This window comes from Anolis carolinensis, unplaced genomic scaffold (assembly GCF_035594765.1).
Source record: "Anolis carolinensis isolate JA03-04 unplaced genomic scaffold, rAnoCar3.1.pri scaffold_9, whole genome shotgun sequence".
In the NCBI taxonomy this organism is placed as follows: Eukaryota; Metazoa; Chordata; class Lepidosauria; order Squamata; family Dactyloidae; genus Anolis; species Anolis carolinensis.
The window spans coordinates 26639309-26663789 of NW_026943820.1; the positions used below are offsets into that span (position 1 = coordinate 26639309).

General features: G+C 40.1%; 1 protein-coding gene across 2 annotated transcripts in view; it reads left to right on the forward strand.

Moving 5' to 3' along the window:
• Positions 1 to 24481, forward strand: part of gnao1 (G protein subunit alpha o1) — a 151484-nt gene that overhangs the window by 41734 nt on the left and 85269 nt on the right. For both annotated transcript variants that reach the window (XM_062961609.1, XM_062961610.1), the window contains exon 3: positions 17408 to 17549. In XM_062961609.1, the coding sequence (XP_062817679.1) occupies positions 17408 to 17549 (142 nt within the window). The remainder of the gene's footprint in view (positions 1 to 17407; positions 17550 to 24481) is intronic.

Below are 24481 nucleotides of genomic sequence, written 5' to 3' on the forward strand. Positions count from 1 at the left end.
TTTCATTGGCACATTTTTCATTGGCATTTCATTTTATTCTTGCTGTTTTAGTTGACTGGTTTTTAACTGTTATAATATTCTTGTTTCATATTGTATTCTCTTTTTATTTATTTATTCTTTATTTACAGTACAGTAGAGTCTCACTTATCCAACATAAACGGGACGGCAGAATGTTGGATAAGCGAATATGTTGGATAATAAGGAGGGATTAAGGAAAAGCCTATTAAACATCAAATTACATTATGATTTTACAAATTAAGCACCAAAAACATCATGTTATACAACAAATTTGACCGAAAAGTACTTCAATACATGGTAATGCTATGTAGTAATTACTATATTTACGAATTTAGCACCAAAATATCATGATGTATTGAAAACATTGTCTACAAAAATGCGTTGGATAATCCAGAAAGTTGGATAAGCGAGTGTTGGATAAGTGAGACTCTACTGTATTTATATTCCGCCCTTCTCACCCCGAAGGGGACTCAGGGCGGATCACATTACACTTATAAGGCAAACATTCAATGCTTTAACATAGAACAAAGATAGAGACAAACGCAGGCTCCGAGCTGGCCTCGAACTCATGACCTCTTGGTCAGAGTGATTTATTGCAGCTGGCTGCAGCTGGCTGCTCACCAGCCTGCGCCACAGCCCGGGCAGTGAATTGTGTTTATGTTATTGTTTATTTTGTTCCATTATGTTGTTCGGGCCTCTGCCCCATGTAAGCCGCCCCGAGTCCCCATGGGGAGATGGTGGCGGGGTATAAATAAAGTTGTTGTTATTATTATTATCATTATTATTATTATTATTATTATTATTATTATTATTATTATTATTATTATATCCAGATATATATGCTGGAATTTGTATCACAAAATCACAAGTCGAACACTTCCCAAGTGTCTAGTACTGTGTGATGTATTTTCGGATGATGCGCGCAGATCCCAGCAGGGTGGCCTTTTGCAGTTGGCAGATTGTGATTTTGTCAATGTCTATTGTTTCCAAATGCCGGCTTAGATCTTTTGGCACAGCACCCAATGTGCCGATCACCACCAGGACCACCTGCACTGGTTTCTGCCTTCAATTTCCTTCAGTTTTGTCAAGTAACTTTCCATGCAATGTTCTGTTGTGCCAGCTGTCAGCTCTAGTTTGTAGTGCTGTTTTCTTGTAATTATATGGCATTGAATGTTTGCCTTATATGTGTACAACGCGATCTGCCCTGAGTCCCCTTCGGGGTGGGAAGGGCAGAATATAAATACTGTAAATACATAAATAAATAATAAAGTAATTTGCACTAAATGAATTCAATAGTGGAGAGATGAGGATGGGTGAAAGTGTTTTTTCCAGTAAAGTTAGGCAAAAGCAAACAACGGAAACGTCTCCGAGTTAGTGTTTCCTTTCTCTGTAATAACTTCTGAGAAGTGTTCGAAAGGCCCACCTCTGCTCTGAGAGGGTTTTCTTTTCGGACGTCTCCAGATTGTCATCTTGAATTAATTAAGTTTGCATACCCAACTGGAATATCCCGAGGTTGTTAGTTCCGCGGCCTCATTAATCCGCTCTCTGCCCAAATTGTTTCCTATATGCCCGAGATAAAGACCTGGCTATTTATTTTCCGATGAAACAGAACGTCAACGGCTCCCAATTACGGCAGGGTCACGGGTTGATGTTTTCCGGCCGGCCTCGGCTTCTCCTTCAATCGGAGAGGCAAATTGGGGAAATAAAATGAGATATCTTGTCGCGGGATCATTAAAAAAAAAGTTTCTAAGGCTCTAAATTAATTAATTCATTCAACATAAAGTCTATGTATGTACATATGTATTAGTGGTGTGCATTTGTATAGAATTGCTGTTCGTTTTTGTAGTTTCATTCGTGTCGTCTCATTTTCGTATTCGTGTCCCGCTAACAAAAATGGGCTGCCTATATGACATGAATTTTTCTCTTGTTTACAAAAAACCGAAAATTTTCAGGCCATTGGCGGCAATGGGAGGGCTTCCTTTTAGCCCACCAACTTTGTAAATGTTTGTAAACTATTGTTATTAATATTATTATTATTATCAAGACCCATCGATATACATCGGATGTAATTGGGAGGCACTGCTATCCCAGACTCAGCTTAGGGCACCAGAGTCACTATCATTATTTATATTATTATTATATTTTATGACACAGCCAACAAGATAGATATGCTGGATTTTGTATCACAAAATCACAAGTCGAACACTTCCCAAGTGTCTAGGACTGTGTGATTATTATTATTATTGACACAAAGACAGAGTATGACACAGCAAACAAGATATATATGCTGGATTTTATTATTATTATTATTATTATTATTATTATTATTATTATTATTATTATGACACAGCAATAATCATTATTATTATTATTATTATTATTATTATTATTATTATGACACAGCAAACAAGATATATATGCTGGATTTCGTATCACAAAATCACAAGTCAAACACTTCCCAAGTGTCTAGGACTGTGTGATGTATTTTCGGATGATGCGCGCAGATCCCAGTAAGGTGGCCTTTTGCAGTTGGCAGATTGTAATTTTGTTTTTCGTCAATGCGACTGTCACCTGGGATGGCGACATCAATGATCCAAACCTTTTTATTTTCCACAACTGTGATGTCTGGTGTGTTGTGTTCCAGAACTTTGTCAGTCTGGATTCGGAAGTCCCACAGTATCTTTGCATGCTCATTCTCCAATACTTTTGCAGGTTTGTGATCCCACCAGTTCTTTGCTGCTGGGAGGTGGAACTTGAGGCATAAGTTCCAATGGATCATTTGAGCCACATAGTTGTGCCTCTGTTTGTAATCTGTCTGTGCAATTTTCTTACAGTAGCTGAGGATATGATCAATGGTTTCGTCAGCTTCCTTGCACAGTCTGCATTTTGGGTCATTGGCTGATTTTTCGATCTTGGCCTGAATTGCCTTTGTCCAGATGTCTTGCTCCTGGGCTGCAAGGATCAGGCCTTCTGTCTCCTTCTTCAGGGTCCCATTCGTGAGCCAGAGCCAGGTCTTCTCCTTATCAGCTTTTCCTTCAATTTTGTCAAGGAACTTTCCATGCAATATTTTGTTGTGCCAGCTGTGTCAGCTCTAGTTTGTAGTGCAGTTTTCTTGTACTGGTTTTTTGTCTGCTGTGCTTTGAGGAGTTTCTGATATTTGACTTCAATCAAAGCAGGTTCTTCACTTTGCTTTACATATTCTGCCAGGGCATGTTCTTCTTCTTTGACTGCTTGTTTTACTTGTAAGAGTCCTCTGCCCCCTGATCATCTAGGTAGATATATCCGGTCAACATCACTGCCAATTCTCTCACTCCAGAAGCAACTCCGGTTGCTCCTGACACGAAAAACAACATCACTGTGAGGGTATATAATAATAATAATATATTATTATTATTAACACCCATTGGTACACATCAGCTGTAATGGGAAAGCAGCCCTCTGTCAGTACCTGCTTATTGTTACGAGGCTGAAACGAAAGGAAAACGAAAGCAAGTATGATGACTGTGCGGCTTTTATTTTTGTGTCGCCTCTCATTTCCGACGAAAATGTTGTCATTTGTTTTGTGTAGACGAAAGGTCAAAACGAAACGATAGCACGAAGGAAACCAAGGAGAATTTTTCGCACACATCTCTAGTATGTATCAATCCTGTGGTATCATAGCGGGCCAAATCTACATGTTATCAATGGAAAGGGTGTAGCAGTAAAATGAACATTTGATCCTATTTATTTGGCGCCCTGGGCTTTTATGGAGACTAGCGACAGCTTATGGGTTTACATAAGGAGGTGAAATTGTGGGAAGAAGAGAACAGAACGGGGCATTACCACGCCGCCTTTATTCCTTTCTGTCCAGCTGAGCGGGCGATTTGCACACGAAACCCTCCCTCCGGACACATATGGAACCACGAGCATTAAATCCAATGCGCTGGCAACAAAGTGGGAAGGCCGAATTGGGAGAGTGGGGTCATCCGGAAGCACCCCATTGCGGCTTCCACCAGAACCCTCTTAAGAGGATTAGCCGAACAAGAGTAATTCATCGGAATGGCATTATGTAACGTTACCAGAGAAGGCCTCCTTTTGAGCGTTTTCCAGCTCTCGGGATCAGGGCTTTGTCGGGAAGCATGACTGCTTTGCAGGATCTGCAAGAGAAAGGTTTTGCCGGCCCGTTTATGTTGGATAAGTGAGACTCCGAAGTGACTAGGACTGTGTTATGTATTATTATTACTACTGTATTATTATTTTATTATGACACAGCAAACAAGATAGAAATGCTGGATTTCGTATCACAAAATCACAAGTCGAACACTTCCCAAGTGTCTAGGACTGTGTGATGTATTTTCAGATGATGCGCGCAGATCCCAGTAGGGTGGCCTTTTGCAGTTGGCAGATCGTAATTTTGTCAATGCCTATTGTTTCCAAATGCCGGCTGAGATCTTTTGGCACGGCACCCAATGTGCCCATCACCACCGGGACCACCTGCACTGGTTTCTGCCAGAGTCTTTGAAGTTCAATCTTGAGGTCCTGATAGCGGCTGAGTTTTTCCTGTTGTTTTTCGTCAATGCGACTGTCACCTGGGATGGCGACATCAATGATCCAAACCTTTTTCGTTTTCAGAACTGTGAAGTCTGGTGTGTCGTGTTCCAGAACTTTTGTCAGTCTGGATTCGGAATTATTATTATTATTATTATTATTATTATTGGCACAAAGACATAGAAGTATGACACAGCAAACAAGATAGATATGCTGGATTTCGTATCACAAAATCACAAGTCGAACACTTCCGAAGTGACTAGGACTGTGTTATGCATTGTTGTTATTATTATTATTATTATTACTGTATTATTATTATTATTATTATTGACACGACGACGTTGTATGACACAGCAAACAAGATAGATATGCTGGATTTCGTATCACAAAATCACAAGTCGAACACTTCCCAAGTGACTAGGACTGTGTTATTTATTATTATTATTATTATTATTATTATTATTATTATTATTATTATTATTGTTGACACAAAGACATAGTATGACACAGCAAACAAGATAGATATGCTGGATTTCGTATCATCAAATCACAAGTCAAACACTTCCCAAGTGACTAGGACTGTGTTATGTATTATTATTATTATTATTATTATTATTATTATTATTATTATTATTATTATTGACACAAAGACATAATATGACACAGCAAATGAGATAGATATGCTGGATTTCATATAACAAAATCACAAGTTGAACACTTCCCAAGTGGTGTTATTATTATTATTATTGTATGACACAGCAAGCAAGATAGATATGCTGTATTTTGTATCACAAAATCACAAGTCGAGCACTTCCCAAGTGTTATTATTAATATTATTATTAATAATATTATTGTATGACACAGCAAGCAAGATAGATATGCTGGATTTCGTATCACAAAATCACAAGTCGAACACTTCCCAAGCGTTTAGGACTGTGTTGTTGTTGTTGTTGTTGTTGTTGTTGTTATTTCTTACCCGCCTCTCCTCTGCAGAGGGTTGGATTGGATGACCTTCATGATCTTGACCAACTCTATGCAGAATGGGTTGTTATGCATTTTCTAGGTTGTATGGCCATGTTCCAGAAGCATTCTCTCCTGACATTTTGCCCACATGCTTTGGCGGGGGGTTGGACTGGATGGCCCATGAGGTCTCTTCCAACTCTACTATTCCATGATTCTATGATCTATGTCAGGCATCCTCAGAGGCTGTGAGGTATGCAGAATGCACATCAACAAACACACTATTCTGGGTGTATTATCATACAACGATTATTATTCCACATATAATCCCACCCTCCAGGAAGCTGGTTGCAACTTTTCCACATTGTCCAAAAAAAGAGTCACTTGACATGAATAAACCCAACATGTGCCCACTTGTGTCACCGATAGGTCTCTGGCCAAGGTTTGCTTCGAAATGGAAAGGAAGGCAGGAGAGGCGGCATTACCGTGTTTCCCCGAAAATAAGACAGTGTCTTATATTAATTTTTGCTCCCAAATTTGTGCTAGGTCTTATTTTTAGGGGATGTCTTATTTTTCCATGAAGAAGAATTCACATTTATTATTGAACCAAAAAAAAAAGAACATTTATTATATACTGTACAGTAGTTGTCATTACAAACCAACATAACCAAACCAGACAAACTATGACTCCTGGCAAGAATTTCTTGTTACTACTGTATAAATATAAATAATATAACATTTTAATATATTATTACCATTATTTCCATGTACAACTGGCATATACATTTACCGATCCTGCAAGTTCTGGTGTTCTCTTTGGCGGGCATGCTTCCAAACAAAAACTTTGCTAGGTCTTACTTTCGAGGGAGGCCTTATATTTAGCAATTCAGCAAAACCTCTGCTAGGTCTTATTTTTTGGGGATGTCTTATTTTCGGGGAAACAGGGTAGATTCGCCTGCACTGGAGGGGATAATAACTCACAAGGTTCCCGCTGGAAAGGCATCTCTTCTCTTTCTTCAAATCTGGGTCACAGCTTGGGGAGGGGGAGAGAAGGGATCTTTGCGGTGTCGCCTCCTCCTTCCAACATCTCACACACACACATCTGGCCTTTTGTGTTTTTGTTTCACCCGATGATGCACAGGGAGGCTGGGATGCACTCCCTTCTGTCCACTTTCCTGGGCCGTCAATGCATTTTTAAATTATTATTGCATTTATTATTTTACTCTATTTATTATTACATTTATTATTTTCCTGTAATAGTAATAATAATAATAATAATAATAATAATAATAATAATAATAATATTTGCCAGCAGCAAAGAACTGGTGGGATCACAAACCTGCAAAAGTCTTGGAAAATGAGCACGCAAAGATACTGTGGGACTTCCGAATCCAGACTGACAAAGTTCTGGAACACAACACACCAGACATCACAGTTGTGGAAAAGAACAAGGTTTGGATCATTGATGTCGCCATCCCAGGTGACAGTCGCATTGACGAAAAACAACAGGAAAAACTCAGCCGCTATCAGGACCTCAAGATTGAACTTCAAAGACTCTGGCAGAAACCAGTGCAGGTGGTCCCGGTGGTGATGGGCACACTGGGTGCCGTGCCGAAAGATCTCAGCCGGCATTTGGAAACAATAGACATTGACAAAATCACGATCTGCCAACTGCAAAAGGCCACCCTGCTGGGATCTGCACACATCATCCGAAAATACATCACACAGTCCTAGACACTTGGGAAGTGTTCGACTTGTGATTTTGTGAAACGAAACCCAGCATATCTATCTTGTTTGCTGTGTCATACAACGTCGTTGTGTCAATAATAATAATAATAATAATAATAATTCTCTATTATTGTTGCTACTATTATTTATTTTACTCTATTATTATTATTATCGATGATAATAATAATAATAATAATAATAATAATAATAATAATAATAATACATTTATTATTTCACTCTGATCTTATTATTATTATTGCATTTATTATTTTGCTCTATTTTTTATTACATGTATTATTTTCCTGTATTTATTATTATTATATGTACTAGCTGTGCCCGGCCAAGCATTGCTGTGGCGTTGTCTGGTGGTGTTGGTGAGAAATTGTTGAGATAATGATAAATACAGGAAAATAATACAAGTGAATAACAAATAGAGTAAAATAATAAATGCAATAATAATAATAATATCAGAGTGAAATAATAAATGTATTAATAATAATAATAAAATAGAGTAAAATAAATGTAATAGTAGCAACAATAATAGAGAAAAATAATAAATGTAACAATATCGATAATAATAGAGAAAAATAATAAATGTACCGTATATTCTCGAGTATAAGCTGACTCAAATATAAGCCAACCAGGACCCTCACCCGAGTATAAGCCGAGGGGGCTTTTTCAGTCTTAAAAAAAGGGCTGGAAAAACTAGGCTTATATTCGAGTATATACAGTAATTTCTCTAGCAGTGTGGAGCATAGACATCCTGTGATGATGCGGCATGTCTTATTAAGAGCCACGTTCACTGTTTTCACGTGGCGAGATGTATTCCACGCTGGGCATGCATATACGTCTGGTTGTGATCCCCAGGTTGTGCCCGTCAGCTTTTGTATGATATTATTTCTAGCACCCACTTTTTGTTAGCGAGTATAGCGGAATCCAGCAGCGACCAGTTAACACCATGTGCAAAAGACTCACACCAGGCAGAGGAATTGAAAGAACAAAAGAACTGTACTCTTGCTTGTTGAGTTGAAATATAAAACAGTTCTGCAATCGTACAATGTCCATGTAGTTGCATAAGATCAATAACATCAGCATTCTATTTACAGCATAGCATATTCAAACTGCTACTTGACCGTAGCTAGAGAGCTTCTCCACTTCTGTGCTCTCCCCGCAAGCTCAGATTACCAACTGACAAACCCAGCCATCTGCCAGCAAACCGATACATTGCTTGAGGCGTGGCTTGCCTCTGCAAAAGCTCAGCTCCCTTTTTGCAGAGATCTTTTGCAAGCAACTTTGCAAGGATTTCTTTACACACACGCACATAGCAATTTGGCGCAATACTTTTTGCTTGATAGTCAGGCAGTACTTCTTGTAAGTCAGAGCACGTTCCAGGGTAACTCCCAAGTATTTTGAATTCACTGGAAAACGGGGGAAAGATCCATAGAATCAAATAGAGGTTGATGTCTTTGATGCCAAAATGCTGTGCTGAGTCAAACGGCAGCAGCGGCATCTATCTGAAGGAGAAGAGCGAATGTTGCCTGGCATTAGCGGGCGATTAATGGCCGTCTAGGAGGAGGTGAGAGATGCAGATAATCCAAGAGGGTTTATCAGATTAAGAACTGTTTCCCTAAGATTCATCTTAGTGCAACGTTCCGCTGCCTCGGAGAGCATGCAGCTCCCACCCACATCCCCCTTTGATGCCAAATGCGCTCCTTTGGGAGAATTAAAGTTGGATTTGTTGCTGTCAGCATAACATCACTCTGGAGATATAGGAAAGGGGTGCAAAGGCATTCCCAAGGTGGAAGCGTTGGATCAGTGGGACGATCAGTTAGATGCCGTGGGGCCAAATAATAAAATTATTCGCCTTGCTAACTTTTGGGGAAGGATCAGAACCAGAGGAAGCTTGGCTGTTGTTTTGACTTAAGGCAACCCTATGGATGAGAGACCTCCAAGTCCCTCTATCCCCAACAATGTGGGCTTCCTCTTCTCCTACTGTCATTGCTTTTGGGTTGCTGTGAGTTTTTCAGATTTTACGACAATGTTCCAGTAGCATTCTCTCCTGACATTTTGCCTGCATCTGTGGATAATGGCATCTTCAGAAATCAGTTGGAAGTGTGGCAAGTGGAGTGTGTGTGTGTGTGTGTGTGTGTGTGTGTGTATATATATATATATATATATATATACACACACACACACACACACACACATACATACTAGCTGTGCCAGGCCACACGTTGCTGTGGCGAAGTATGGTGGTGTTGGTGAGAAATTGTTGAGGTAGTGGTGGTATTGAATGTCTGTTGTATGGTTGTCTTTGTGTTTAGTATGCACACTGAAGTGGATTATATGGCAGTGTGGAGTCAAGATAATCCAGTTCAAAGCAGATAATATAAGATTATAAATGGGTTATATAGCTGTGTGGAAGGGCCTTGAGTCTACACTGCCATATAATCCAGTTAAAATCTGATAATCTGTGGAAGAGGCCTAAGTGAGGCCTAACTGTGCCTGTCCCCTGGGCTGAGGAGGTTTGCTAGGAGACCAAGTGGGCGGAGCTTAGCCTTCTAACTGGCAGCAATTGGATAAAAACTATTATTCTTCTCCCTGTAATTTTTCTTTTTTTGTTGTTATTGTATCAACCTAGAGCCATGAATGATGGGTTGTGTTGTCAAATTTCGAGGTTGGGGGGCCTGTAGTTTTGTTGTTTTGTCCGCTGCCCTGATGCCATCACTCTTTTATATATATAGATATATACATACAGTAGAGTCTCACTTATCCAAGCCTTGCTTATCCAAGCCTCTGGATTATCCAAGCCATTTTTGTAGTCAATGTTTTCAATATATAAGCGATGCCTCCATTTCCTACTTGATAGATGCAACTATCTTTCGGGTTGCTTAGGTCAACAACGAGCAGAGCTATTTTTTATTTCCATGGTCGGGTGCTTACTCTGACACGGGCTGGCCTCGAACTCACAGTGATTTATTGCAGCTGGCTACTAACCAGCCTGCACCACAGTTTCTTCAGTGTGTAGAATGCTCGTGTAATTGTGTGATGAAGTCCTAGAACTTTATTTTCATCAGGGTCCATCTCAAAATCGACATATCACTTGCCATTTTGGGAAGTTCTCCAACAAAGTTTGGGGTAAATGGGAACATTACTTGAGGCAGATTTCGCTTGTGTAGTGACTATGATGCATTTTGCTCCTCCTGCAGTTGTTCACATTGAGTCTTGAAATGTCTCTTTCCATGGGACGCATTGCTCCGAAGTCCTCCCTTGAACACAAGGAAGGTCTCATTTTTCAGTTGACGGCTTGGCTTTCAGTGCCGGCGCTTTGGGCACAGAATTCGAAACCATTCCCCTCATTGATTGGCCTTTGAGGCAGTCTCATTGCAGGGTCAACCTCTTTGGCCCATTTGTGCTTGGGCAGGCAACTTCCCAAAATATCCCGGGTTGGCGAATTATATTTATAAGGACTCACTCACCTCCTCCGAGGGCAATCCAATTCCCAAGATGTGACTTTGACAATATTTGCGGGAAGATTGGCCTTTCTCCAGACTCGAGACATACCTTCAGCATTAATGAAAATATTTTCGCCAGGCACAATGTAATATGAGAATCTGTAGGGGGTCATACATTTTTACTTTGGTGAAGGTCTGGAAGATTTAGATCAGGGGTCCTCAAACTTTTTAAGCTGAGGGCCGGTCCACAATCCTTCAGACTGTTGAGGGGCTGGATTATCATTTGGAAAAAAAAAATACAAATTCCAATGCACACTGCACATGTCTTATTTGTAGTGCAAAAACAACAACAAGAACAACAACAAGAAGAAGAACAATGAAAGAACAATACAATATTTAAAAATAAAAATAATTTTAACCAACATACATTTATCAGGATTTCAATGGGAAGTGTGGTCCTGCTTCTGGCCAATGAGATAGTCGTTAATTAGGATTGTTGTTGTTGTTGTTGTTGTGTGCCTTCAAGTCATTTCAGACTTTGGGCGAGCCTAAGTCTAAAATTTATTTATTATTTATTTATTTACTGCATTTATTTACTACATTTGTATCACACCCTTCTCACCCCAAAGGGGACTCAGAGTGGCTTACAAATTATATGTACATACAATATATTATATTATTAGCATGGCACAATATTAGCATTATATATTTCTATATTGAACTATACCACTATACTGTAATATTATTAGTAATATTATATGTAATATAGAACATATAATTAATATTATTATATGGTATTATTATGTGTTATATTGCATTACATTATAATATTATTATCAATATTATATGTATATACAATATATTATATTATAAAACTGAGGGCGGGGGCCAGGTAAATGACCTCAGAGGGCCGCATCCGGCCCCCGGGCCTTAGTTTAGGGACCCCTGATTTAGATACTGAGGAATCTAGGAAGAACTCTGATCCAACTTGTCTTAGAATCAAATAGACACCAAGAGCTTGGGAAGGCTTTCCAGTAGATATGTGCGATCCATGAAAAAAAAATACAGTAGAGTCTCACTTATCCAACATAAACGGGCCGGCAGAATGTTGGATAAGCGAATACGTTGGATAATAAGGAGAGATTAAGGAGAAGCCTATTAAACATCAAATTAGGTTATGATTTTACAAATGAAGCACCAAAACATCTTGTTAGACAACAAATTTGACAGAAAAAGTAATTCAATATGCAGTAATGCTATGTAGTAATTACTGTATTTATGAATTTAGCACCAAAATATCACAATGTATTGAAAACATTGACTACAAAAATGCGTTGGATAATCCAGAACGTTGGATAAGCGTATGTTGGATAAGTGAGACTCTACTGTAGTTCAATACTCGCTTCGAAAGTAGGGGGTGCTGGCGCTTCGTTTCTAAAGCCATTTCCGAATTTTGAAGCAAAAAGTTCAAAACTTTCTGAAAGTTCCGATTCTTTGTATATACCTCGTTAATGGTGGGTGCGCATGCGCATGAAAGGAAACATTATTGTCAATGGGAAAACTTGAAGGGCCGTTCTCTCCTTCATTTTTTGACCTATCCTAATGAAATTTGCTACAGTGGTAGAACACATTTACCACTGTTAGCTCACCAAATCTAAGAACATTTGACTTATCCTCAGATTTTTCGTGAATTTTTAAAGATTTTGTAAACAACATTTTTTAATAATAACAAAAATCTGTTCCTGGTTTGGAAGTGTTATTTCCTGTTTCATTGGGTTTTCTGGGGCTGAGAGTGTGTGACTTGCCCAAGATCACCCAGTAGGTTTCCATGGCTGAGTAGGAATCAAGCCACAATCGTAGTCCAACTCTCAAACCAGTACACCATGGCCCGCTGTTTCTTCCTATGAGGCTTAGTCTTTTTCTAACTACCGAGGAGGGAAAATGTTCACTTTTCCCACCGTTTCCTTCCCTTCCCTGGCAGAGCAAGAAGCAGCCCTTGTCACCAGGGAGTGCTTTTCTCTCCTTCTCCTCTCCTTCCCCAGCAAAAGCGTTCTCTCCTGTATATCCGAAGGTTTTCTGAGGCCATTAAATAAATGGGCTCCAATGCTTCAAATTAGAAGGTTAATTCGGAAGGGCCAAACCACCTCAGAACCCCATTCGGAACCCAAAAAGATACTATTTTTTTACGATTAATGACGATTCCGACTTTTTCACTCAACCCTACTTTCCAGACCTCAAATGTGGGGCATCCATTACAATAAGGGACATTTGCCAACCCTGTAAAGAACAAACTTTATGGATCCCAGATATGGGGTATCTCTGATGATAAGGGACATCTGCCAGCCCTTATAAAGGACACGTTTTTTGGCTCTCAAATCAGGGATGTCCCTTAGTTCAGAGCCAGAAAATGTTTTCTTTTATAGAGTTGGAAGTCTTCCATTACTGTAAAGGATATCCATCCTCTCTTTGAGGTTGGAAAGCTTTTCCTTTTGCATAGATTGAATGAGATAACTTTAAAACAAACTTCCCATAATTTCTGGCTATGGGTTCCAATAGACATGCATCACAAATGTAGACAACATATTAATTTTACAGAAAAAATATATGGCTAGATAAACTGAAATGGGCATTTCATTCAGTATTTAGTAGAACGCAACTTCATAGCTACCGTATATACTCGAAGATAAGCCAAGTTTTTGGGGGGCTGAAAAAGCCTCCCTTGGCTTATAATGGGTTCAAGGTTAAGCCAGGCAGTGGAGCCTGGAGGCCACAGTGTGTTTTCTTTTCCAAAACCTCCCTCCTCTGCTTCTCCTCCCAGGCTGGAATCATCTCATTTTTTTTTAAGAGAGAGAAAGAGACAAGAAGGAAATGTTTTCAAAAGGGAAAGAAGAGTGAGTAAGAGAAGCCCTTGAAAGCCAGGAAGAAGAAAAAGATTGCATGGCTGGAAGGGGAAGAAAAAGAGAGACTCTTGCAAATTTGCATGATTTATTAGTATTACTACTACTACTACTACAGTAGAGTCTCACTTATCCAACATAAACAAGTTGGCAGAATGTTGGATAAGTGAATATGTTGGATAATAAGGAGGCATTAAGGAAAAGCCCATTAAACATCAAATTAGCTTATGATTTTACAAGTGAAGCACCAAAACATCATGTTAGATAACAAATTTGGCATAAAAAGTACAGTAGAGTCTCACTTATCCAAGCTTCTGGATAATCCAAGCCATTTTTGTAGTCAATGTTTTCAATATATCATGATATTTTGGTGCTAAATTCATAAATACAGTAATTGCAACATAACATTACTGCGTACTGAACTACTTTTTCTGTCAGATTAGTTGTATAACATGATGTTTTGGCGCATAATTTGTAAAATCATAACCTAATTTGATGTTTAATGGGCTTTTCCTTAATCCCTCCTTATTATCCAACATATTCGCTTATCCAAGCTTCTGCCAGCCCGTTTAACTTGGATAAGTGAGACTCTACTGTAGTTCAATACGCAGTAATGCTATGTAGTAATTACTGTATTTATGGATTTAGCACCAAAATATCACGATATATTGAAAACATTGACTATCAAAATGTGTTGGATAATCCAGAATGTTGGATAAGCGAGTGTTGGATAAGTGAGACTCTACTGTATTATTATTAGGTTCCGCTCCATACCTGTATGATCTGTGAAAATTCTGCATTTTGTACGTTTTGTTTGGAGACTTTCCAGACTTTGTGTTGTGGAAGGCTTTCATGGCCGGGATCACAGGGTTGTTGTATGTCTTTCGGGCTGTGTGGCCATGTTCCAGAAGCATTCTCTCCTGACGTTTCGCCCACATCTATGGCAGGCGTCCTCACAACCTCTGAGGATGCCTGCCATAGATGTGGGCGAAACGTCAGGAGAGAATGCTTCTGGAACATGGCCACACAGCCCGAAAGACATACAACAACCCTGTTTCCAGACTTTTTTTTTTTTGGAAGGTGTGGATTTTGGTAAGCAAAAACAGTTGGATCCTTGTGCCATTAGTTTCATGTTCCTGAACGGAGACTCTGTGGTCAGAACAAGGGGCCATGCGCAAAGGGTGGAATAGTATGTGCTGAGAAACAATGGGATACAGCTGCTTTTCTCCAGCTACAAATATTCCCCATTATCAACTCATGTACTAATAAGCACCCAATGGCACAGAAAGTGCAGCTCGCTCTTGAAATAGTCTTGGTTGCGCACCCGTTGAATGCCAATGAGGCTTTGATTGCTAGTGTGAGACCCAAACACGCCCAAGCATGCGCTCGCCAGCTGGGGAATATGTTTGCATTTCTTGAAACCTGCAAGCCGACCTCCCAGCGCTGGTTATTTTGAACCGCATAGCAGAAAACAGCCTTCCACCATTTCTTTTCATCTCTTTTTTTTCCCACATCCTTTCCTTCCCGTAAGTCCCATAGGATGCTCATCCTGCTTCTCCTGCATCTGTTGCCATGGCGATGTGTGGGACGGTTTTCATCGTGGTTTCATGGAAGCTTCACTTTGCAGAATTGGGATATTTGCAAATGTTGTGTGAAACCGCAGGGTCGCCGCCCAAAAAGTCGGGAGGGAATCCGAGGACAAACACATCACTATTTGTAGCCTGTAAAAAAATAGTATCTTTAATTGAATTTAATTTGGATATCTCGGTCACTAAAGTGATGGACAGTGGAGATAAACCATTCAGATTATGCAAGATCACAGCTTGCGGGATGGAAACACTTCTAAGAACTTAATGCTTAAAACAAATGTATTGAAATTCTATATCATAGTGTAAATGCATGTAGCACAATATTATTATTATTATTATTATTATTATTATTATTATTATTATTGACATAAAGACATAGTATGACACAGCAAACGAGACATATATGCTGGATTTCATATCTCAAAATCACAAGTTGAACACTTCCCAAATATTTAGGACTGTATGATGTATTTTCGGATTATTTTATTGTATGACACAGCAAACAAGATAGATATGCTGGATTTCGTTTCACAAAACCACAAGTCGAACACTTCCCAAGTGTCTAGGACTGTGTGATGTATTTTCTGATTATGTGTGCAGATCCCAGTAGGGTGGCCTTTTGCAGTTGGCAGATGGTGATTTTGTCAATGTCTATTGTTTCCAAATGCCGGCTGAGATCTTTTGGCACGGGACCACTGGGACCACCTGCACTGGTTTCTGCCAGAGTCTTTGCAGTTCAATCTTGAGGTCCTGAGAGCGGCTGAGTTTTTCCTGTTGTTTTTCGTCAATGCGACTGTCACCTGGGATGGCGACATCAATGATCCAAACCTTTTTCTTTTCCACAACTGTGATGTCTGGTGTGTTGTGTTCCAGAACTTTGTCAGTCTGGATTCGGAAGTCCCACAGTATCTTTGCGTGCTCATTTCCCAAGACTTTTGCAGGTTTGTGATCCCACCAGTTCTTTGCTGCTGGGAGGCGGTACTTGAGGCATAAGTTCCAATGAATCATTTGGGCCACATAGTTGTGCCTCTGTTTGCAGTCTGTCTGTGCAATTTTCTTACAGCAGCTGAGGATATGTCAGTCTGGATTCGGAAGTCCCACAGTATTGTTGTTGTTGTTGTTGTTGTTGTTGATGGCTTTCATGGCCGGAATCACTGGGTTGCTGTGAGTTTTCCAGGCTGTGTGGCCATGTTCCAGAAGCATTCTCTCCTGACGTTTCACCCACATTTATGGCAGGCCTCCTCAGAGGTTGTGAGGTCTGTTGGAAATTAGTCAAGTGGGTTTATATATCTGTGGAATAATGTCAAAGGTGGAAGAAAGAACTCTTGTCTGCCTGAGGCAAGTGTGAATGTTGCCATTGGCCACCTTGATTAGCATTGAATGGCCTTGCAGCTTCAAAGCCTGGCTGCTTCCTGCCTGGGGCAATACTTTGTTGGGAGGTGTTAGCTTGCCTTGATTATGGCCTCTGTAGGAACCTCTAGGTCAGAGCTGTGGGTCGGCATGAGAGACAATATATGTGTGCGTGTGTGTGTTTGTGCACATGTGTTTGTGCACTCTGCAATCTCATAAGCACGCACACTTGTTTTGCCACCTTCTCCTGAGAGCAATGGCAAGTCTGGGCATCGCCTGTTGTTTTGTGCCTCCTGCAACACACTTGTTTGTTCCTACAAATGACGTTGCTGTTTGCTGCTCAAAATTGCCTTCTGAACTTCGCCTGATCCAAGCATACTGTTTTATCATGAAAGTGGAGGGGAAAAAGTGCAATACTTTGGCAGGTTTTTATGATCCCACCAGTTTTGTTGTATGTCTTTCGGGCTGTGTGGCCATGTTCCAGAAGCATTCTCTCCTGACGTTTCGCCCACATCTATGGCAGGCATCCTCAGAGGTTGTGAGGTATGGATAAACTAATTAAGGAAAGGAAAGAATATATATCTGTGTAGAGTCCAGGGTGTGGCACGAGTCCTTTGTCACTGGGAAGCCAGCATTAATGTTTCAGTTAATCACCCTAATTAGCATTGGAAAGGTTTTTGTCTCTTGCCTGGGGGCATCTTTTGTTCAGTCATTAGCTGTTCTCTGCCCTCAGAGTGTTGGTTCCCATCTACTGTTTTGATTTTGGAGTTTTGTAATACTGGTTGCCAGATTTTGTTCATTTTCATGGTTTCTTCCTTTCTGTTGAAGGTTGTCCACATGCTTGTGGATTTCAATGGCTTCTTTTCTCTTTCTCAAAACAAAGGATCATCCACGAAGATGGCTTCTCCGGCGAAGACGTGAAACAATACAAGCCTGTGGTCTATAGCAACACCATCCAGTCGCTGGCTGCCATCGTCCGCGCCATGGACACGCTGGGCATCGAATACGGTGACAAGGAGCGACGGGTGAGTCACAAACTGATCGACAAAATGTATTGTAAGAAAAGGAAGTGCCATCCCATTTCATTGGTTTCTCCATGAGCTTTTGGAGTTGCGTCTGGGTTCGCTTTGGTTAAAGCTCTTGACTTGGTCTGAATTGACCCAGTTTGGTTCCGGATTGGATCCAAAATGAATAATTTTTTGCAACATTCGGTTCGCTTAACTCACCTTTACAAGGACATTATTGCGTTACGTTGTTACCGCACTATGGAGTCATATCGGTGTCATCCAACATCTATGCTTATATTTGCTGTATTTGAACACATGCTGTAGGTCCCTATTATATTACAGGATGTGTAATATTAAACATTATAAAATTGTGAATAATCATCATGAAAACGTTGGCTGGTATTTGGTATTGCAGTGACGGATTCGTAATCCTGAGATAGGGATCTGTAATCTATGTTCCGTAAGGTTGCATAAGATTACATGGAAATACCACACAAGTCCATCTTAAGAGTCAGCAATTATAAGACAGGATTCTCATGCCGATCTATTTTTCTATTTACCTAAAACAGTGATGGCCAACCTATGACACGCGTGTCAGCACTGACACGCCTAGCCATTTTTGCTGACACGCTGCCGCATGCAGATTGATTGGATGGCTAATGCCTTTTGTGGCCAAATTTGGTGTGATTTGGTCCAGTGGTTTTGTTGTTTACTCCATGGGAATTATGCACATTACATCTATATATATAAAAGGCTTTTGGCATCACGGCGACTCACCAAACAACAAAACCCAACACCCCCCAAACTCTAAAATTGGCAACACAATCCATCATCCGTGCCTCCAGTAAGATACAACACAATCACACAAAAAACACAATCACAACACCAAAAAAAGGCCAAAATCCACAACAGGCAATGTACGCATGGCTGCCTAGGATCAGCTTGCTCAAAGATTTCCCCTAGGTAGCAAGCACCCAAGCTTTGAACCACCGAGGCTATTCATTACAATTCTACCACCCCAAAAAAACATTCCCCTAAAAGGCAACTACCTAACCTTCCAAGCAGCAAGCCTATTCCTTTCTATTCCACCTCACCGAACAAGGATTCACATAAGAAAATGGCCAGGCTTTCAGACTATAAAGCTATTCACTGTTATTCCACCTACCTAACAAAGAATTCCCATACGCTACAGCAACGCGTGGCCGGGCACAGCTAGTTTATATATATATTTACGTGCTCATTTTCCAATACTTTTGCAGGTTTGTGATCCCACCAGTTCTTGACTGCTGGGAGGTGGTACTTGAGGCATAAGTTCCAATGAATCATTTGGGCCACATTGTTGTGCCTCTGTTTGTAGTCTGTCTGTGCGATTTTCTTACAGCAGCTGAGGATATGATCAATGGTTTCGTCGGGTTCCTTGCACAGTCTGCAAGGAAATTATTATATCTATTATATTATTAGTATTATTATTATTTATTTTTCTATCCCGCGTTGTGTTTTTTCGGCTGCTGTGTATATATTATTATTGGTTTTTATTATTGTTCTTTGATGTTTTATATTTTATTTTATCATTGTTTTGTATCTGATTTTGCTGTAAGCCACCCCGAGTCCCCTTTGGGGGAGATGGAGGCGGGATATAAATAAACTTATTATTATTATTATTATTATTATTATTATTATTATTATTATTATTATTATTATCTCCCTGAAGGGACTTGGAGCGGCTTACATGGGGCCAAGCCCAAAGCAGAGACAAAGCATAACAAGTAAACAAGCATCAGTAGCTAAAAACGGTGTCAACACAACAATCTTATCCCATCTTACTCGATTCCTTTTCATCTTTCTATGTGTTCTGGGATGGTCAACTATCTTACATCCTTTCTATGCTGATGCTCGTCTTTCTCCCCCGTTCTCTCGCTTTTCTCCATTTGGAGTTGGGTAACGTTTCCACATATTACGGAGACGGAGTCTCACTAGAAGTGCCCTTATGTCATGTGATGGCCTCCGTTTCTGAAACACATGGAAGCGGAGCCCTAAATCCGTGGAATGAAGTCCTAGCTTGAGCTATTTCTACCTTCATTGAGTCTTTGGTGCTTCTGTGGCATTCAACCACAGCACACATTGAATTGCTGATGACGTGGAGCTGATGCCTCCTGGCCAGATATGCGAACCAAGCAATGCATGAGAGGACACGGGAAGTTATTCTTATCCACGGCCTTCGATAGACCCAGGGTGGGTTGACGTGCCAAACGCCTTCGCGTGACCTGGCCCCAACGTGCGGAAGGGAGGGAAGGTGTGAACTCGCCTCATATGGCTACGGGGCGGAAATGTCTCTGCTCGGAAGCCGAAAGGGTACGTTTGGAACGAGGATGGATGCGCTGGTGGCCAAGAGAGCTGTGAAGGAGCTGCCAACACCTCCCGGGACCTCGGGTATTTTTCGTGGCACGGTGGCATTTGCGAGAGATGGATATCCATCGGTATCTTTAGCTGCGCAGGACAGAAAGGGGAGAAGCGAGAGAAATTGTACAAGGTTTGATTGGTTATATTTATTTCTCGTCTTCGCCTTTAAGTCAGGGATGGGAAGAAATGTTGCTATAATGGTCCTAAATGAAATTGTCCTCAATTATTAATTTTTCTTTCCCAGCATTTTTAACTTTGGTGAGTGAGACACTTATATTATTATTATTATTATTATTATTATTATTATTATTATTATTATTATTATTATTATTATTATGATGCTTCGGATTTCTGTCCAAACTTTACAGCTTCTATCCCAGAGGTGGAACTATCTCCCCTATATAGGTTCTGCAATATTTATAATTCCTTTAAAGTTTGGACAAAAGCCTGGAGTGGATTTGCTGCCCCACTAACTGGGAGCCATTCCAACTATCCATCTTTAGGTCCTGTTCAGGCTTACAAACATCTGACTTACAAACAACTGATTGGTTAAGAAAAGTAACTTGTTGCATGACTAGTTAAGCATTGTACTCTTCTGTTGTTTTTGCACGGGATGCGGAATCCTTAGGAATAATAAGAGAAGGAAAGAACATTTGGAGGGAAATATTTATTGCACCAAATTGCTATGTGTGTGTGTGTAAAGAAATCTTTGCAAAGTTGCTTGCAAAAGGTCTCTGCAAAAAGGGAGCTGAGCTTTCGCAGAAGCAAGCCACGCCTCAAACAATGTATCGGTTTGCTGGCAGATGGCTGGGTTTGTCAGTTGGGAATCTGAGCTTGCAGGGAGAGCACAGAAAAGACAGGCTCGCTAGCTACGGTCAAGTAGCAGTTTAAATATGCTATGCTAAGAAAAGTAACTTGTTGCATGACTAGTTAAGAATTGTACTCTTCCGTTGTTTTTGCAAGGGATGCAGAATCCTTACGAATAATAAGAGAAGGAAAGAACATTTGGAGGGAAATATTTATTGCGCCAAATTGCTATGTGTGTGTGTGTAAAGAAATCCTTGCAAAGTTGCTTGCAAAAGTTCTCTGCAAAAAGGGAGCTGAGCTTATGCAGAGGCAAGCCACGCCTCAAACAATGTATCGGTTTGCTGGCAGATGGCTGGGTTTGTCAGTTGGGAATCTGAGCTTGCAGGGAGAGCACAGAAAAGACAGGCTCTCTAGCTACGGTCAAGTAGCAGTTTAAATATGCTATGCTAAGAAAAGTAACTTGTTGCATGACTAGATAAGAAATGTACTCTTCTGTTGTTTTTGCAAGGGATGCGGAATCCTTAGGAATAATAAGAAAAGGAAAGAACATTTGGAGGGAAATATTTTCTCCAAAGGCTTCCAAAAGAAAGCTGGAGAGTAACTAAGAGTGCATCTAGTTACTAGGGTGAGGTCATCCGGAGTTTTGGAGTGGGTGCCATCTCTATGCAGATGACACTCAACTCTATCACTCTTTCCCACCTAATTCCAAGGTTTAGAGACATGTATTTTGAATCATTTAGTATATTTTGAACCTCTACAATCCTTGTCTGCACATTGAATGTTCCATGACTATAGTATATATATGAAAAACTGTCTTATAGTTTATATTATTGGATTATATTTCTGTTTGCAGTGGCCTCTTGCCTTTGTACTTTGGGGAATCCCTTCTCTGTATTAGTCCAGACCTGGTCACCCTAAGATGAAATCATAAGAGCAAGGAAATGATTTTGAAACAATGATTTTGCACACCAGTAGTATCCAAAATGATGCTTCATAGTTTGGGGCAGATCCATAAACCACTGGTGAGTTTCCAGAAAAGAAACAGTTGTAGCCAATGGGCACAAACATGGTGCCGGTCCAAGGAAATAGCTGTCTTCTCATTCCATAGAAGGACGTCTTTAGTCAAGTGCAATACGGTTTTCCTTGTCAACCAGTAGCTGAGGGAGCATAAACTTCTCAGGAAAAAATAAAGCTTTCTTCTCAATAGTTTAAGGGAGAAAACTTTAAACTACTGAGCCATTTGCAAATTGGGTTGAGAGGGTTCGCGCATCAGAGACGTGGAAGCGAAATGATACAAAATTGCCCGGCATTGTGATTATGATTATAAGATGTCTGCAACTTAAAGAGGGAGAACTTTTCCCTCCATGGTATAAATGTCAGGTTTTGCATTACAGAGATGGGACCACATTCAGGGTGCATCTACACCATGGATTTAATGCAGTTTGACACCAGTTTAACTGCTATGGCTCAATAGTATGGAATCCTGGCAGATGTAGTTTTACAAAGCCTGGGATTTGTAGTTTGGTGAAGCACCAAGGATAAAGAGCACATATATCGGGGAGATGGTGGCAGGATACAAAAATAAAGTATTATTATTATTATTATTATTATTATTATTATTATTATTATTATTATTATTATTATTATTATATAACTGTAACTCCCAGGATCACATAACCTAGAGTTGTGGCAGTTAAACCAGTGTCGAATTGTCTATACACTCTATCTATCTATATACTCTCAGATGTTCCTTATTGTAGGCTAATCTACAAGAGGGAAAATGAGTTTAGTGCAGATCTGCAGATGATAATCTTTCTGAACTTCAAATTTTCCCAAGTGATTATGTCTTCTGACCCTTACTCAGAATGCAGTTGTGTATGAAAGTCGATTTGTATGTTTATTACTAGTACTACTACTACTATTGTTGTTAATAATAATAATACAACAACAACAATCCACCTCTCTTGACAGCTCGTGCTATAATACAACACTAATAATAATAATAATAATAATAATAATAATAATAATAATAATAATAATAATAATAATATAACAACAGCAAAGCACCTCTCCTGGCAGCTCAAGGTGTATGTATTATATATATACACATACATGCACACACACACACATAGACACACATACACGAGAGTTGAATGAAAAGTAATGCCTCCACCGTCGTAACTCTTCAACAGAAGGCAGTCCTTGTCTGCGGCAGGTCCTGGCTTGTTCAATAGACTCTCCTCTACAGTTCCATTTGGCGGAAAGCCTTAGCATTGACCGGTTGTGTTGTTAAAGTGTGAAGTATGGAACCCTACACAGACGGTCGGTCAATGAGATTTAAGCAACGTGCAGTCACTGAATTCTTGACAGCAGAAGGTGTCACTCCAAAGGAGATTCATCAGAGAACGCAAGCTGTTTATGGGGATTGTGTTGATGTGAGTCCTGTGTGTCATTGGGCGAGTAAGTTTAAAGATGTTGAAGTGGGAACATCTGACTTGTGTGACAGACAAAGAATTGGATGTCCTGTGACAGCAACCACTGAGTTTCACAAGCAAAAGGTTGACAGATTGATTCAGGACGATCGTTGTATCACTCAGAGATAAATTTCAAGCATAATCGGCATTTCACAAGAACGTGTGGGTCACATGATTGCTTTGCTTTGCTATCGAAAGATCTGTGCACGATGGGGACTGTGAGACGCCGGTTGCGGAAACAGAGTGTCGACTTCTTCCGTGACGGCTTCAGAAAACTTGTTCATCGTTGGCAGAAATGTATCCAATTGTCTGACGATTATGTGGAAAAGTGAATAGTGGTAATTAAAGAGCACATTCTAAGGATTATTGCTACGCTTGGTTATTAAAATATTCCCATCCAAACCGAAGTAACGAAGGTGGAGGCATTACTTTTCATTCAACCCTTATCTATCTGTGCTGGAGTTGGCGCGAATGTCACTCCCTTTGGGTGGTGAATGTTTTCCAACGAGGATGTTTGGACAACGTGACATTGGCCCAGCTGTTCCGCCAGCTTCGAGCAGGTGCGCAATAATTCCAGAATCAATCATGCTTAATGCATCCCAGATTAGGTAAACAGCCAGATAGGGCTTTGGTATTAATTGATGAGAGTGAGAGAAAGAAATCTCAATGTATCCAAACCAGGGTTGGCTTTGCTGGACTGGGAGAACTAATTGAGGAATGGGGCAAAATCTGGCAATCTCAGATACAGGATGGCATAAGAAATTCCTGAAATCACACCTGTATTTTTAAACCAGGTTTGTAGTCCTTATGGTGCCTCGGAAGCTCAATGTTGGGAGTGCTTTGTCCTTAACTTAGCTCTGCACTAGGCAAGGTTTGGGGATTTGCAAAAAAAAAAAAGAAAAGAAAAGAAAACCCTCCAGAATATACATGGATGTTTGGATAAGTTCTGGTTTGTTCCAATCCATATACTTGAGTATAAGCCAACTCGAATATAATTCGAGGCACCTAATTTTACCACGAAAAAAAACTGGGAAAACATTGACTCAAGTACATATAAGCCGAGAATGGTAAATTTCAGAAATAAAAAATAGATACCAATAAAATTACATTAATTGGGCATCCGTAGGATAAGTGTTTTTGAATGTTTACATTATGCTGTAATTTAAGATAAGACTGTCCAACTCTGATTAAATCATTATTCTTATCTTCTTCAATGTCAATGTGCTTACTAGACATGTCCAAAAAATCGTTTTGAATCGTATATCGGAA